This window comes from Alosa sapidissima, chromosome 24, assembly GCF_018492685.1.
Source record: "Alosa sapidissima isolate fAloSap1 chromosome 24, fAloSap1.pri, whole genome shotgun sequence".
NCBI lineage: Eukaryota > Metazoa > Chordata > Actinopteri > Clupeiformes > Clupeidae > Alosa > Alosa sapidissima.
This window is the reverse complement of record NC_055980.1, coordinates 9,170,775-9,184,649: the sequence shown is the minus strand read 5'-3', so window position 1 is coordinate 9,184,649 and position 13,875 is coordinate 9,170,775. Positions and strand designations below refer to the sequence as shown.

Here is a 13,875-nt window from a genome sequence, read left to right as displayed (position 1 = left end):
TCCTATTGAGTAAAAAAACACTTGTTGGATCTTTGCAGTTCACCATGGTAGGCTATAGACTTATAATGGTATATTTTACAGGGTGAGGTTGAGGCATGAAACATTAAAACACATACGTATACAGGCAAGTTAACGTACTCTGGAAGCTCGTGATGCTTTGATTTGAAATGCAACATTAGGCTGAAGAGGGTGACAATTCCCTACGTAACTACCCCCATTGATCTTACTGTTAAAATGACAGATTATCGATCGTAATGTATCATAACCCTACTAATGAATTTATCAACGGATTCTTTGAAATACAGAGGTATAAGGTACACTGTCACGGTCAGAGCCAGGCGTCGTGACAGAGCGGCTCCTTTAACGCCCCTTTCACTGCCTTGTTTATCGTTCTTAGGTTGCCACCCTGGTGCGCGTGTCGCTGTCCTCCGCAAATTCCGATCTGTAGAGCGTCTGACCGCCGGTGGGCGAGTCGGGGTGTGTCTGCGAGCAAGGGAGCGAGCGTTTCAACCACCGAGGCGAAGGCGTCTCTCCACCGAATGATAAAATGCAGCAGAATCGGAAACTGACACTTTTTCGACAGTAACCTGACACTTGTTTATCGTTTTGGTGAAACTGCGTTGGAAACATGAAGAAACACCAGAGCCCGGCCAAGCTACCAGTTGAAGTCAGTGTGCCAGACAGCGAAGCTACTGTGCAACAACTCAACGAGCTATTGTCAAACGGCAGCGGATTCTACAGCTTACCAGCACAACATTTCAACGAGGTGTTTCCCCGGATTTACATTGGCAACGCGTAAGTTACCATATTTATCTATGGTTCGGGTGTCGCTTTTGAGACATATACCTCCGAACACTAACAAGATTGGGTAGATGACAGACAGGTAGACGATTACTTCATCGTCCTAGCAACGCATCACATCACAGCCTACTGTTCAATACCCCTCAATATCTGTAGGCTACGGGTGATTCACGACATCCAGATTGTCTTCCAATTCATTCAGAAATTCCTGGTTTATCATCCACACTGCGCTCTGTAGTAGGGAACACACATACAATACATCACATATAGGCTAACCCAGATCACCTATATTAACAGTGTAACCTTTTGCCTTACGACATAGGCTATTGACAAGGTGCAACTGCATCCTATGGTTGTAAAATTCTCACCGCAGGGTTTTCAACAGTGATTGTTAAAGTGTCACCTTTTAATCTCATAGACTACTGCAGATCATGAGTGTTACACAATGGAATGAAGCACAACTAAAAGATAATTTCGCAAACATTAGAACGCTTAGAATGCACTGATGAAGAGTCGATAGGAAGACTTGTTTTTCCAGAATGGAACGGCATGCTTTATTATAGCCACCATCATGTTATCTCATAGAGATCATTCATCTCTCCACTTGGGCCGTCCTTTCACAGTCACGTGTTCTTTTTGTTAAATAATTTCTCACGCAAAGTGGAGAAATGGGATGAGCCGTTCAGCTTCTTAGAAACAAGCATGACCGAAGCACAAGGCATTGGTGACTGATTCGCGTGGAGATATGAGATCATCAGAAAAGACCAAATGAGCGCAGCTTACTACAGCACGACAAAAGGTTGCAGGCGATGGCGAAAGGTGTTATTTTTGTTCACCTGTCTGATTAACTGATGATTGGTTTGGTTTTTATAATATACACACATAGTGTTTCTAACCACCCCAATGCAATAAACATATTACACCACAAACACAGAGAGAGAGAGTGTGTGTGTGTGTGTGTGTGTGTGAGAGAGCGAGAGAGAGATGCAGGTAGACTGTTGTTCTTGTTCTACACCAGTCAGAAATGTAGAGTTTTATTGATGTATAGTCCTTGTACTTATAAACTTTTGGGTTTGGAACTATAACATCCTTTCTTGGACAGTCGATTCAAACATGCTGTAGCCTATATTCAGTATGATCTGACCTGATCAAATTAGGCTCTCAGGTAGCGTATTCTCCCCAGTGTGTGCACAGGATGTTTGTCATGTCAGTGTGTGATATAGTCAGCAGCTTGACTGTCTATTGTCTATTGGATCTGACTTGTGGAGGTCACAGTGACAGAGTGGAGTGGAATATGTGCTTCTAGAAGTTTCTCTGTTGTGTCCCATACACCGCTTGGCTCTCTGTAAAGAGAGAGAGAGAGAGCAGGGAGAAGGGCAACAGGACAAACCCATTACCTCTGTTAGAACAGCTTAATCAATCTGCATACGGTACAGTGCCAAGTTTAGTGCAAGTTCTGTGGTTCTGTTCTGTCTCTAAACCTGCTCAGTGGGAGACAAAGTACAGACAACAACGTGTTAGATTCACAGGGGCTTTTTACGAAGAGCTAGAAGTCATCTCATGTCAGTAGATGACATTTTGTTGGATGAACACAAGCAACAAAACAACATTGAAATTTGAGTGTTAATGTTGGATTATGTTTTACTTTTGGGAAATATTTTACAGTTATGCTGTAAAACATGTAGCTTATAATGATTTATACTTTTTTCTGTCTCAAAGGAAGTAATCATGGTTTAGAATACTGAAGATTTCTCTTCAGAAATTTGGTAAATAATAGCTACTGGATAAAAGGTCAATAAAACCGAGATGAATAAGCAAGGCCATCTTATCTCTGTACATTACATAAAGCATCCAGTCAAGATACATTGTTATTCAATGGTTATTAAATGTATATTCTTATCCAGTGTAAATCACCTTACTGGACATACCTTTCCTGTGTGTATACCTTTCCAGTATAGTGAGTCACACAACACCAGTGGAAAATACGTCTCATTTCAAAAATACATTTCGAAATACATTTTCGAAATACACATTTTCGGAATACATTTCGGAATATATATTTTCGAAACACATTTTCGAAATACATATTCGAAATACATTTTTGAAATACATATTTTAGAAATACATTTTGGCAAATATGTCTCATTCCAACCTATGATCTCGCATCCTCTGTCACTTTAACAATATCTTGGCTTGTGCTTGAGTGCTCTGTGGTGAGGTACAGTCTGTACTGTAAAAGTAAAGGATCTTACTAATGGGAAAAAACAGGACTGCACTTTCACTATAGAAATAGCTTCCATATATTAGCTGGCATTTTTAGCCCCTGATGGAGTGGCTGCACTTTAGGGCAATGGGCAGCCCTCTGTTCCCTGCACGCATCTGCTCTCTTTGTGGGGATTATATTAATAATGTATGGTCAGGGACTGCAGCTAGTGGAGCTCAGAGAGCAGCATAGTCCAGGTGAGCAGGGCTGCTACACACACACACACACACACACGCACGCACGCACACACACACACACACACACACACACACACACACACACACACGCGCACACACACACACACACACACACACACACACACACACACACACACACACACACACACACACACACACACACACACACACACACACACACACTGTACAGGCTCACTTGGCACTTATAGCTCTAGGCAAAGACACTTGGGGTGGCCCTTACATACAGAACACAGTCAGTGAGTATCCACAGAAATGTACACGCACACAGTCAGTCACCTGTGTGTGTGTGTGTGTGTGTGTGTGTGTGCATGTGTACATTGGCTATAAGTCAGGTTGTAGGAAGCAGATCTGAATCCAAGCTCAGAGCACAGGAGCACTGCTCTGTACAGAGAAGCCTTGGGAGCGAGTAGACATGGACACAGATGGGCAGCCACATCTTACGGTCATAAAGCAAAATGGTGGCAGACTCGATCTTCATCTCAGCCAGCCGGTGTGGAGGAGGGGGAGTCTCCGGATCTCTATCCCCGGGGACCCAGGAGAGGTCACAGAGTCCTGCCTGTGGAGCTTGTTATTTATATAGAAGGCAAAGGAGCATGGGAGGTGTTTCTCTCTCTCTCATCTCTCGCTCTCCCTCCCTCTCTCTCTCTCATCTCTCTCTCCCTCTCTCTCGCGCATCTCTCTCTCTCTCTCTCTCTCTGCCTCTTTTGATCAGGAAGACTCAGATATTTGCCAGTTTGCTTAATGAGCCACGGCTACTATTAGGAACTACGGTTGGCTTGTCTGCCCATTTAGGCATTGTTTGGCCTGGATTCAGCCAATTGTTTGTAATCTTGATGCGGTGTAAAACAGCTTCATCATTGATTGGGATTGGTAGAAAAGGGGAGGGAGGGGAAGAGAAGAGAGGAGAGGAGAGAGGAGAGGAGAGGAGAAGAGAGGAGAGGAGAGAGGAGAGGAGGGAGAGAGATGGGGATAGATATGAATAGATAAAGATGGAAGAGAGCAGGTGCTGGAGAGCAGCAGGATGCTGGAACTTTCCAGTCCCCCTCCCATCTCTCTCTTTCTCTCTCTCTCTCTCTCTCTCTCTCTCTCTCTTTCTCTCTCTCTCTCTTTCTACGGGCATCAGCTCAATTCCAGGCACTGTGTAGGGTGCCTGTTGGCCTGTGTATGCCTTGGGGCCATGGCCAAGATCTCATTAGTGTAAGGCGAATGCAAGTGGGTTTGGAACAGGCCTCCATCCCTGATATCCGGCAAAGACAGACAGACATTCCTGCTATCTGATTCTACACAGACCCTTCATACTATACACACCACAATCTGGACTTGGTTGGTTGGATTTGCTTCACTGTGTCCACAGGCTGCATCAACAAACACAACCACATACAACGCCGGACACATACTCATAAATTAGTTCCAATTTTCAGCTAGGCCTATTTAAATTGCTTGGCACTTTGCATGGGAACTCATAACTTCGGTCTGGAGTTTAACAATGTGGCAATCAGCAGGGAGGCCTGTCTGCCTTCCATCACTCTGACCTCAAGACTTACAACTTACATAAATCTGCCGTTGTGATTTCTTACTTGAGCTATTTTTGCTTAACCCAGAAATTCCCCCGACTGATGACACTGTGTCTTTGTTGGGTTGAACTTCACTGCATCATAACCCCCCCCCCCCCTTTCTGTCTCGTCTCAGGTTTGTGGCCCAGAATGTGATGCGGCTGCAGAAGCTGGGGGTGACACACATCCTCAACACAGCGGAGGGTAACTCCTTCATGCATGTGAATACCAATGCAGAGTTCTATGCAGGCACCGGCATCACGTACCATGGCATCAAGGCCAACGACACAGAGCAATTTGTCCTCAGTGCCTTCTTTGAGGAGGGGGCAGAGTTTATCGACAAGGCCCTGTCTGGGAAAGGTATGTTTATATTGGTTGCTCCATCTTGGTCAAAATAATATTTTATTGAACTTTTGAATCACTGCCCCTACACTTGAAAACCCTAACCGAGACCATTGCTATAGCAGGGAAAAAAACATGCAGGAAAGCAATTCTTTATCATCTCTCCATTTTATGCGAACTATATAACACTGTATAATTAAATCAATGTGTATGCTGTTTTAGGTCTTGCTAGTGTGCAACAATGCACTCAAAGACGTCTGTGTGGAATTTTATTGATGTTCCAGGCTCAGCTGCTTGAGATTCCTGTTTATGTGCATTGATTTTGTTGATAAGGGCTACATACCTGGTTTTAACCAGAAAATGTTTTGCAGATGTGCTTAGTGTGGGTGGTGATTTAATCAACAATGACCAGTCGGCAAGGGTGTGGCCATTGTTCTTAGCTTAGCCCCTTATTAAACATGAAGCCTTTAGATCTTAGGAATCAGATTTCACAGTACAAAGTCAGAAAAATAAAATAGGAATAATAAAATATTAGTCTGGGAACCAGACTAAGCCTACTGCATTTGATCCGGCAGACCCCATTGAGAATTGGTCTGGTGTTAGCCAGGCTAACAGAATATAATACTAAACAAAAATAATCTCACACAGTTAAAAAATACCTTTCTGAAATGTAGTATATAGGATTCATATGTGGTTGAATGTGGAGCTTGTTTTAGTCTTGTCAAAATAGTTTCCTTATTTTTCTAACGATGACACATTTCTGGAACAGCATAAAACACAACACAATCATGGTCTGGTGGTAGAAAAATGTTAGATATAAACACAGGCAATGTTTTCATTGTTTTACAACAAACACATTCCCAACAAGGGAGATATTAATCTTGTAGAGGTGAGACTATGGTCATGAAGATAAAGAGGCTTTATTGAACAATATTCACATATTGCTTCATGAGCAAAATAGTGCCGACAATGTTCTGAATGTATACTAATATCTATGTTTAAACACCTCCAGATGGAAAGGATTTTGTAAAGTGTAGCTTTTTGTCATGAACGAAGCACAAGTACATGCTGGGAATGCCCCTGTGGTTGATTAGCAGTTGCCCCAACTGCCCCTGTGGTTGATTAGCAGTTCACAAATGTGCCAAGCTGGAGCACCTCCCAAGACAGTAATCTTAGACTCGACTCCAGAACATACTCCCAAATCTCTCACCCCTAGTGCCATGTCTAATTGGTGCCCTCAGCCTGATGTTTTATGGGATGGATTTTATGCCATCGCTGACACACAAGTGCAATTATAAAGCATCTTAATTCCTTGCCAATTTGGCTGTGCCACTCGTTACACTATAAATCAGTTGGACTGTTTCTGGTCGAGGGGAGGGAGGACATTGATTCTCCATGGAGGCTGGAGAGCCCCCGAAAACGAAAAAAAAAAAAATACTCGAATACTCGTCATCACTTTGCAACCAGAGCGTCATCTCTGCCGTGACATTTGTGACAAGGCGTGCTCAGGAGGGGGGGGGGCGGGGTAAGGGGCGTCAGCCAGCCTCGCAACACGATGACAGAATGCAGACGAGTGAAAAAGGGAGTGTCAGCCGTCGAGGCCTCTCCGCCGCCAAGGCTGAGGATTCACTACGCATCCGACAAGCGGATAAGTGGCATCACTCAGCTCTGCATTGATTTGTTGGGAAGAGGAAGGGTTATTTAAAATCGTGGAAAGGTCATCGCAATGGCGAAAGCAGCGTCCCTCCGCTGCTAGCAAAGGATATCAAGTTACAGTAGAACACTGAGAGAAATAAAAACGAGAAGGGGATATTATTAAGGTAGCAGAAGAGAAACAAAGGATAGAGATAGAGAGGTAGAAAGGGAAGCAGGGAGGGATCAGGTTTCAGATGCATTGCAGAATCTGCAGAAGCAGCACGATAGAAGTTGGCAAGGTGAATTCCTCCAGGGGTGTGGGCAGGTCGATAATGAATGTGTGTGTAGGGGGGAGGTGGAGAGAAGCTGGGAGTGTAGGTAGGGGGCTGCTAGTTGGGACCAGGGCTCTGGGGGGGGGGGGGGGGGGGGTAGGGGTGTGGTGAGAAGAGAATGTGGGTTGACTTTGGCCGTCTGCTGCAGAGGTCAGCTCCATATTTGCGTTGTCCAAGGCTGCTTTGCTAGGCAGGATTGAGCAGACATGGCATATGTTTCTCTCCCCCACCCCCTGCCTGTCTCTGACCTACTCTCACTACTGTCCTCATTGTTTTTAGAGCCATTCTGTGCTGTTCTATATCTCTACCCTACTAGTGCAAACAATCAATACCTTTTCCACAAAGGCATCTGTAGCTCTGGAATATAGGCATCTGGATTTCATTCTTAGATGTGCTAACTAACACTCTGAGAATGAAACAAATTAACGAGACCAGTTAAATCTTAATTGGACTGTCTAGAATTGTGTTGAACAGGTATTGTATCTTATGAGATATTATATAACAGTTGATTCAGTTACAGGCAGAGTAACTGGTGTAAACCCCACCTTGTGTCTCGTCACCAGCTCGACATTAATCTTGGTTTGAGAGGGCACAGTGGCTGCATTAAATCCTGGTTCACTTTGTCTGTCTCCCTCTCTCTCCCTCTTTGTCTCTCTCTCACACACCTAGGGAAAGTATACGTTCACTGCCGAGAGGGCTATAGCCGCTCTCCCACCATTGTCATCGCATACCTCATGCTCCGCCACAAGATGGATGTGAGGGTTGCCGTGGCGACCGTGCGACACAAGCGTGAGATTGGACCCAACGACGGGTTCCTTCGCCAGCTGTGCCAACTCAATGAGAAGCTGGCCAAGGAGGGCAAACTCAAGACCAAATGAGAGGAGGACCCCTGGCACTCTCATCTGCCCCCCCCCTCCTCTCCCCTCCTGGGGCTTCCCCAGTCCTGCCTGAGAACCACCACTGGGCTATGTGGGGACTCTAATCTGCACCAGGCCAGCTGCATACACACAAATACACACGCACACACACACACACACACACACACACACACATTTTGTGTGTCTACACAAAAACACATGTATAATTTAAATACAGGTACTCAAACACCACACACACATACAGTTTACCAACTTTATATAATCCCGTAATCATTTTATATCATTAGCATTCTAACTTATCACCGTGCCGGTGTGGTAGGGTGGGTGTATGTAAGCTTCAGTGAAGGATGGGGAAGCAGCCTTCTCATTTCTCCATCTCTCTCTGCTTTTGATCATGATTACTGCCCCCACCTTCTTGTAAATCACCTCACAAAAAGCCTCCACAGGTACAGCACAGTGATAGTCACTGTTCCACCTGTTACGCACTCCTATGATCACAGTTGAGTATGTGTCGCATTGTCCAATTTTGGAGCTTGAGGGCCCAGACACCTATAGAAACTTAGATTATAGCACAATCATTCCATGGATTTCCCACTGCCGTTCCTTACCCCATCCATGTATGGAGGGCCACAATGTTAAGGCACCTAACAAAACAGGAGCGCTTGTTGGCCTCCTTTGGAAAGAGCACCAAGATTTTTTTCCATCATGTAACACAGGGTCAGTGCTGTTTTGGGGTAGACAAAGACTCGAAACCTTGTGAGAAAAAGTAATTTCTCTCTGTCACGTATTTTTAACTCCCATTCTTCCAGAAACTAGGTTAGATAAGTTGGAATCCTCAGAGAGTTTTCTAGAAATCAGACTGTCTGCGCTGATACGTCTTCAGTAATAATTAGGCCTGGCCCAGAACCTGCCCTTAGTGGGAAGACAAAAAACATTCCATGCTAGGTCATAAAGAAGCCCCTAGCCTCTGCCTGCACACATATGCATCACAACAAACCTGAATCCATAGGTACGTTCAAATTCCCTAAACAGCAGCAAACGTTCAAGCCGAATATGTATTCTCCAAACAGTTAAATTTGAACGATTTGGTGTAAACATTCTATTGTAACAGTAATACTTCATCCAGCTCACTTCCAGCTCCACTGTATGTTAGCGGTGAACTACCTTCTCAAACGATTTGCGACTGTTTGCAAACGTTCGCCTATGTTCGCGAATTTGAACGCACCTCTGGTAACAGGCCAGTTCTATGCAGATGTGACATTGCCAATGCTTCGACTACTCCCATACAACAGTTGTCTACATAGTCTGGCACAATTGAGTAGAAAGCCACAGCCTTGCCATGCCAGTTAGTCACTGCCAAAATGCAACACTAAATGACAAGGTCCAGGGATTTAAATTGAATTTCCATCTTCTGCTGGAGTAATAACAGACTCTCCATTACCGTTAAACTCCGACAATCATTTTTGACACGTCCCAGTATACTCATATAGACCCTTTCAACTGTATAACACAGGTGTGTTCTTTTAAGGCATTTACGGTGGAACAAAAAACTGTTTTAGAGTCCAAATTTTGTAGAGCATTACACCAAAAGTCCAATTCATTTTCATGTTCAAAGTATCTGCGTTGGTTTTGTATGTTTTAACTGGAAATCCTCCAGGAACAGATTGAAACGGTCTATATATACAAGGTTATACAATATATGTTTTACCTGACCATTACAAAAGTCTTACCAAAATCATTAAGTAAAGTTTTATTACATCTTGAATCCAACTTAATTGAAACTAAAAGTAATATTTTACACTGAGGCTTTTTTGGTGATTCTGTGCAAGACTTTTGAACAGTATTTCGGCAAAGTTACAACCGGCCACAAATTCTTTGACTTGGAATAAGACTCACTGCTCTGAAACAATAAATTATGTAGGAGTACAACTTTTCTATCGTATGCATGTATTCTGTAGGATTTACTTTGAGAATTTCACATTTGAACATTTTTGTTGGAAAAGCAAGATGCCATTCACCGCCATTATGAGTTGTTTCCCATCAACATATTTTCTCGTCTGTTCAAAGTATACAGAAATGTGCCAAAATAATTGTCGGTGGCATTGGTCAGTATGCCATTAATGCAGCACCTAACAATTAGGTATAAAAACACTGAACTTGTCCTTTAAAAGAAACATCCATTGAGTTACTTTAAAACACTGTTCACACAAGATCTCACAAAACCTGCAAACCCATTCACCCGATGCTGCCTTGGTCCATATGCATAACTTATCGGATAATGGTCTGAAATCTTTGAATAGGGACAAACCAGATTTTCTGGTTGAAAGTGAATGGGGACTGGTTTGGTGATGACAACAGAAAGCAGTTTCATTTTACATCTGACTATAATATAACTGCTGTAGTTGTGGGAAACGTTAAATTCTCAATGGAAAGGATATTACATAGCTCATCTCCGTATTGGCTCAATAAGTTTGATTAAGTGATTTTAGGTAAAGGGTTCTTTGTTAATGATATATGAGTTATGAGCTGACCTTGTAATTTTGAGCATTACTTGGATTGAAACTCATTAACTATACAAGCGGGATGTGAACAGGACGATACCAGAGGAATGCTTCCAGACCATAATGAACACAGTGAATGTGGGTTTGGTAGAGTGAGAGTAGATGATAGTCCCCACATTCCCACTATGTCTCATCTGGGTCTTTGTGTCTCATATAGGCATTTAGTACTTTTGAAGACAGGGTGGATGGATGCACTGTACGCGTGTGCAGTATAGTATGAGTGAATCAGAGTATCAAAATGGCCTCTTCCCTGAGGGGTGTTTTGTCCCAACTTTCTGGCCTTGTGAGGGCAAGGTAGCACAGTGGCGATGACCCATAGCCTCAGTGAACATTCCGTCTTGATCAGAGAAGCACTAATGCGAGGCCCAGCCAGTCCCTTCCTACATGACAACCAGGATCACTTCCATTTGGATTGAGTGCACAAAAAAAGAGGGATCGGGCAATCAGTTCACCCACGTCAGATCGATTGGACTTGTGACCAAAGGCCCCCAAGGCTGATTTGTGTGTTCGCAATGATCTAGGGTCCTTCATAAATCACACATCCCCACACCACTTGACACACACACACACACACATGCACAGCACACACACACCACTCAATTTAAGTTCTGCCACAAGGCACAGTATAGCCTAGTACTCTTCTTCATATACATGTACAGATATATACATATAGATATATACATGTATATACATATTTAAGTGTTGACATATATGAATGTATAATAAATGTATCTATAATGTATAGGTATTATCAGTACATGTGTTAGTTGGTTAAGGTAAATATTCAGCATAGTCTCTGTAGCTTAACCTCACATTATAGTGTTATAACTTTCACCACCAAATACTGCTTCCACTTAAACATCATCATAACGTGATTACTTTCCATACATCATATCGTATATATATATATATAGTGCCTGTTTTATATATGTGTCAAAACTATCAAGAAAACATCACAATTCCTGTTTTTTATTTGTTATTTTATATATGTGTATGTCAGCAAATGTTAATATTAATGGTGATGTTGAGCTATAGCTTTGTGTTATAATTGTGATGTTTTAAAGGTATCATTTGTCTCATTTGTGGTGACCATGGTGATAAATGATCCTCAGTAGTGTCAGTAAGAAGGCCCACTGTAAGTCTTCCCTGAAGACTTAGGACAGCCATGGGCTATGTCTACATTTGATCTCACCTGTCATCGATGCTGCTTTTCATTGCTGCACAAAAATGTTTATTTTCTGAGAAACAAATAAATTCAACTATACAATACAAACGCATACAAATACACACGCTCTATAAACATTCCTGTATAATCTGGAGACATAGGCTTTGTACAACCTATATGACTGTAGTTATATATACCATAACCCGTGTGCCCTTTCACTCAAATTGTACACAGTGAACGAATAAGGATTGTTTGTGCCAAGTGAAGCGCCAAAATGAATCAATAGACATAAATGTTTACAGACATGTTCTTTACAAATTTTAAAGCTGAACTCGGCCCTAACTTTTCATGTCATAGTGACGTTGAATGGATCTAAGGATGATTTCTGTTAGGTCATATAGAGGACACTCAGTCAGTTAGACTAAGAGTCCATTTCTGAACTTTTGGTCTAAGATGGCATCTTATCTTTGATGTATGTTGGCTTTACTATTGTCACAGAGATCTTTGAGTCATTGGATAACAGATGACCAATGTATTATTTAAAACATACAGTTTGGTTAGGGTGAATGTTCACCGGCTAGAACATGAATTCTTCGATTGGATTGTGTGGTTCAACATGATTGTACTTAGAGTGATATTGTTTACGGTGAACGCCCTTACCTAGATGATAGAACTGGTGGAAGATGCAACACTGCCACCTACTGTTGACCAGCTCTAGTTTGCACAAAAATCCCTGAATAAGTTTATTGTCAATACTTAATTAATCTGATTATTCTTCATACTCAATCCAGTTTGTGAACTCTTATTTTTATTTTAATGACATTATAAGAAAGGTCAGAATTTGTTCTAGTTGCTTACAGTTTGTATTCTCGTAACAGCTGTGTCAAATTCCCTATTTGAGACTAACATGTTTCATTAATTAAGTTGTTCCTATAACAAAATTCCGTTTGGCTGAAAATAGGTCGTTTTTTTATGATTTGCTGTGAATTCCTGTCCAAAAGCTATTCTTATTTAAATGCATCCCATGTTTACACAATACTCTTGACTGGGCTGCACTCAGAACTTGGCTTAGGTCACAACCTGCTCATGCACGTGCATGAGTTGCATAATTACTGAATTCATTCTTTCGCACGAAAGCTAAATCCCAAACTGACCCCCCCTCCCCCCCACCCCCGATTTAAGTTTGACATTTGTATTGGGTACATAGCCTAGCTACAACATCTCTGTGTGTGTCCACTCGAACACACCACATGACGTCAGTCTAAACTGCTGTACATTTTGATATGACAGCACCACCGTGCAGCAGGTTACTCTGACCCCCCATCATGACGACAGCTTTCACATCTGCAGGGGATTGAGCCCAAGTAACCTCAGTGGCCCTCCTCCAATAATAAGGCACCTGTCATGCACTCCCAGCACCCCCAAACACACAACCACTAATCACAATATTACTTTGATGTTACACAGATGTTTGACGTTATGAACATGGACACTGTATGACTCAAGAATTTAGGCATACATAACTCCAGTGTTGCGAAGGTGATTTTGAAATGGTACAAAGCAAGACAGTGGTACAAACAGGGAATGCATTGACACAAAATGAGCTGTTCTCACCACATTCCACCTTAAAGCCTTATACGGAAGACTGATTTTTTATATTTATATTTTTGATTTATGTATCCACGGCTCACCAAGCGAACAGGACAGCTCCTCCACAGATATATAGACACTGTTTGTTGAAGTGCACTTGATTTCAAATGCCAATGTTATTTTTTTTACCCGGGAAAGTTCTTTTTTCTCCTTTCTTATGTTGAACAATAAATGGCTAAAATAACACGAGATTGTCTTCGTGCATCTCTGGGTTCTGAAACCATAATTTTCTCTATAAACACTGATGATTGCAATTTTCTTGTCTTCCATTTTTCTGGGAGAAGGCAAAACTTCTTTCAAATATTTGCGCTGCAATTTCTCCTGTCACGGGAAACAATAAAACACAATGCAAAGCTGGAAGATTTTATTAACGAGGCCATTGCAATAATAAGTCATTACTCACGGGTTTCCTCGCCTTGAGACTGAAGCATGAGAAGGAGTCATTTTTTAAATGTAGCCTACACCAGCATGGCTTGC

The 13,875-nt window shown here is 42.4% G+C and overlaps 1 protein-coding gene across 1 annotated transcript; it reads left to right on the top strand.

Moving 5' to 3' along the window:
• The first annotated feature begins 425 nt into the window (after positions 1-425).
• Positions 426-13,584, top strand: dusp3a (dual specificity phosphatase 3a). Its single transcript, XM_042082558.1, has 3 exons — positions 426-795; positions 4,972-5,195; positions 7,814-13,584. Exons 1-3 carry the CDS (start codon positions 629-631, stop codon positions 8,020-8,022), a joined length of 600 nt encoding a protein of 199 aa, XP_041938492.1. The 5' UTR covers positions 426-628; the 3' UTR covers positions 8,023-13,584.
• Positions 13,585-13,875: the final 291 nt, after the last annotated feature.